This window comes from Austrofundulus limnaeus, unplaced genomic scaffold, assembly GCF_001266775.1.
Source record: "Austrofundulus limnaeus strain Quisiro unplaced genomic scaffold, Austrofundulus_limnaeus-1.0 Scaffold89, whole genome shotgun sequence".
Lineage (NCBI taxonomy): Eukaryota > Metazoa > Chordata > Actinopteri > Cyprinodontiformes > Rivulidae > Austrofundulus > Austrofundulus limnaeus.
The window spans coordinates 1,693,365-1,696,792 of NW_013952491.1; the positions used below are offsets into that span (position 1 = coordinate 1,693,365).

Here is a 3,428-nt window from a genome sequence, read left to right on the forward strand (position 1 = left end):
ACACACACACACACACACACACACACACACACACACACACACACACACACACACACACACACACACACACACACACACACACACACACACACACAGAGTTTGTGTGTCTGTCTGCAGCCTGACTGCCTACGTTTCACACCAGTGACAGCTATGCAGCGCAGCAGCGAGGCACACGGATGGCTGAGCGTCGTGTTACCGAGCGGCCTCGAGAAGTTCATCCCAGCCGACACACGAGCCGCTCACCGCCTCGCTGATTTCTAATAACCGACAACAGGAGGCTTCCACCATCAAACTGTGGCTCAGAAGAGTCCAATCACAGACGCAAACTGACATTTCCAGGTTTGATTAGGTCTGGAGAAGGCGTACAGGCATATAAAAGTTTTTAAAAAATATCTTCGTCTCCATCTCGATACTAAAACCTTGAACCCAAACTCAGCGTCACACCTGAGCCCGAGGGCAGCATTCTTTCAGCTCAGCTGCTCCTCCGGCGTGCTGCAGCTTGTAACAAACGCTCCTGACAGACCCGGGGGTACAGAAGCTCACCTTTCCCCGCTCTTCCCTGGTGGGTCTTCGCCTGCGCCTCGTGACCCGGCCCGGCGGCGGGCAGCGCCGGCGGCAGGCGGGTCGGCGTGGACGGTGGAGAGCGGAGGTCCGGGCGAGGGGAGGCGAGCTCCCGGCCAACTGTTTGGTCTCCTTGTTCTGAAGCAGCTCCGGAGCCGGACTCTGAACCCGAGGGGGGCTCTCGGTTCTGGTTCTGTAGGGCAAAAGAGGACAGGAAACACCGGATCAGATACAGGAAATAATCCCTCAGCCTGAATCAAGATGGCCGCCATGTCAAACTGACCAGATAACCCAAAAATAACAACAACTCGGTCAATTTTAGAAATATTGAGCTAGAATTTGATGTGGTAGTAGCAGAGAGTCATCCCCACCTTATAACATAAGCTCAACACAACATGTATGGTGTGGTGTGAGGGTCAAAATTAAGACTATTGGTTGCTACATCCTTGTAGCAGGAGGATACCTCTGTTCCTAAACCAGCTGTCAGAGCAGAGAGGAGACCTCTGAAAGACCGCTGCAGCCGAATCATGCAGTTTATACATTCAAACTTCTCTTTAAAATCTAAATGAATGAATGAACGAATTTATTTGGTCACATTAAAGAACATGCCACACAAAAACAAACAAAACTTTAACCCTATATGACCAAATAGGTAGAGGCAGAAGTCAGTGGCTTGTTGTGCGTCACCTTACAATTCAAAATGGATTCCCCAAAACAAAACACACACACGCACACACACACACATAAAAGAGTCAAAAACAACAGGCCGTGTAAGCGTGAGCTCGCTGCTCTGCTACATAAATAAAACTCAATACGTGCTTAAAAAAAATCACACGGCAGATCTGAAAACAATTAAGTGTGCTGCTGCCACATCCCCACGTAACCGATCCAAACCCTCTGCTCCGTCTGCAGCTGAGGACGCTCAGAGAACGCAGAGCATGAATCAGCAGGAAAGGCATGAAAACAAGGAATGGAAATGACATTAAGAAATACTCCAGATATTAAAAACAAAAACAAACAGGTGGAGCCAGGCTGAGCTGACAGCAGGTCCTCTAAAACGCAACTCTGCTTTGTGTTTTATATACGGATAAAATACACACATAATGAGGCGATTATGCAAGTTTCTACTGCTCTAACTGTGCAGTAATTTCTTGCATGTGCTCTTTAAACCACTGAGTTGTTGCTGGATGTCTTTACTGGAAAAAAAATCTAATGCAACCATTTTTCCACTGAGTCACAGCTGCTTTGTGTTATAAACATTAAGATCCACGAGGACCAAAAATCTGCAGACCATGTCTTAAATAAAACAACCATCAGGTACTTTACTGCAGATAAATACAGATTATAAGTATTTTACTGCAGATAAATACAGATTATAAGTACTTTACTGCAGATAAACACAGATTATAAGTACTTTACTGCAGATAAATACAGATGATAAGTACTTTACTGTAGATAAATACAGATTATAAATACTGTACTGCAGATAAATACAGATTATAAATACTGTACTGCAGATAAATACAGATGATAAGTACTTTACTGCAGATAAATACAGATGATAAGTACTGTACTGCAGATAAATACAGATGATAAGTACTTTACTGCAGATAAATACAGATCATAAGTTGTAATGAGTGTTTTAGTACTTAATACATAATACTGGAAATGTATTTGTTTATTTATTCATGTAAATAACAACAAAATGTAAAAAAAAAAAAACCAGAATAAAACCTTCATATCTGGACACATCCAAACCATCTCAGTCTGGTGTCTAACTTTGTCTCTCAGTCCTTCAACCTGTGTTGTCCCTCTGATGATCTTTGTCCGTCTCAAGGAGAACCTCAACATCTTCAGCTCTGACACGTCTAGTTCTGTCTCCTGTCTTTTTGTCCATGTCTTTGTCTCCTGTCTTTTTCTCCATGTCTTTGTCTCCTGTCTTTTTNCATGTCTTTGTCTCCTGTCTTTTTGTCCATGTCTTTGTCTCCTGTCTTTTTCTCCATGTCTTTGTCTCCTGTCTTTTTGTCCATGTCTTTGTCTCACTGCTCTCTTGTAAACCTTCACGTTGACCTTTTTGCTGCTGCTCTTTTGTCACAGATCAAAACAGAAACAGAATAAAACCAGGTCCCGCTCAGCTTGTTTACGGAACGATATCTGGTGCTCTTATTCTGAAAGGACACGTGCACGGCTGCTGGAATCGATACAAGCAGAGACTTGATGCGTGATCATGGTTGTAAATTTATATTTCCATAACCAGACAGAGACGTTCAACGAAGCTATAAAATCCTCAAAAGAAAACCACGTTGGAGTTTTATTTGAGTGTTTGCGGCTCCTCACCACCCAGATTTAGAACTCTTAGAACTGACAAAATCCAAATGACTAAAGCCAGTTTGTTTTTAATGTCCTGCAGCACAGGAACAGTCCATCATGAGGACAATAAAGTTTAATTTTACAACATCTTTCGTTTAAAACTCCCTCCCCTTCTATAATTTCCAGGGCAGATTGCGTAAAATAAACTGCTCTGACTAATTTCCCTTCATCTTTCCAAACACCGCAGCTCGTTTAAATCACTTCCTTCACATTCTTCATCGCGAACGCTCGCAGCTTTACAAAAGCCGAGTTTCTCTCCATTAATCTGCGGCGTGCGACTGTTTCGGGTCCCTTCAAAGTTCAGAGAGAAGTAAAGACGAGCTAAAGCCAGANATTATAAGTACATTAGTGCAGATAAATACAGATTATAAGTATTTTACTGCAGATAAATACAGATGATAAGTACTTTACTGTAGATAAATACAGATTATAAGTACATTACTGCAGATAAATACAGATTATAAGTACATTACTGCAGATAAATACAGATTATAAGT

The 3,428-nt window shown here is 42.4% G+C and overlaps 1 protein-coding gene across 2 annotated transcripts in view; it reads right to left on the reverse strand.

Moving 5' to 3' along the window:
- The window catches only part of zcchc14 (zinc finger, CCHC domain containing 14), a gene marked incomplete at its 3' end in the record, with an annotated part of 20,687 nt that overhangs the window by 9,797 nt on the left and 7,462 nt on the right, over window positions 1–3,428 (reverse strand). For both annotated transcript variants that reach the window (XM_014012212.1, XM_014012211.1), the window contains 1 exon segment: window positions 544–754. In XM_014012212.1, coding sequence (XP_013867666.1) covers window positions 544–754 — 211 coding nt within the window.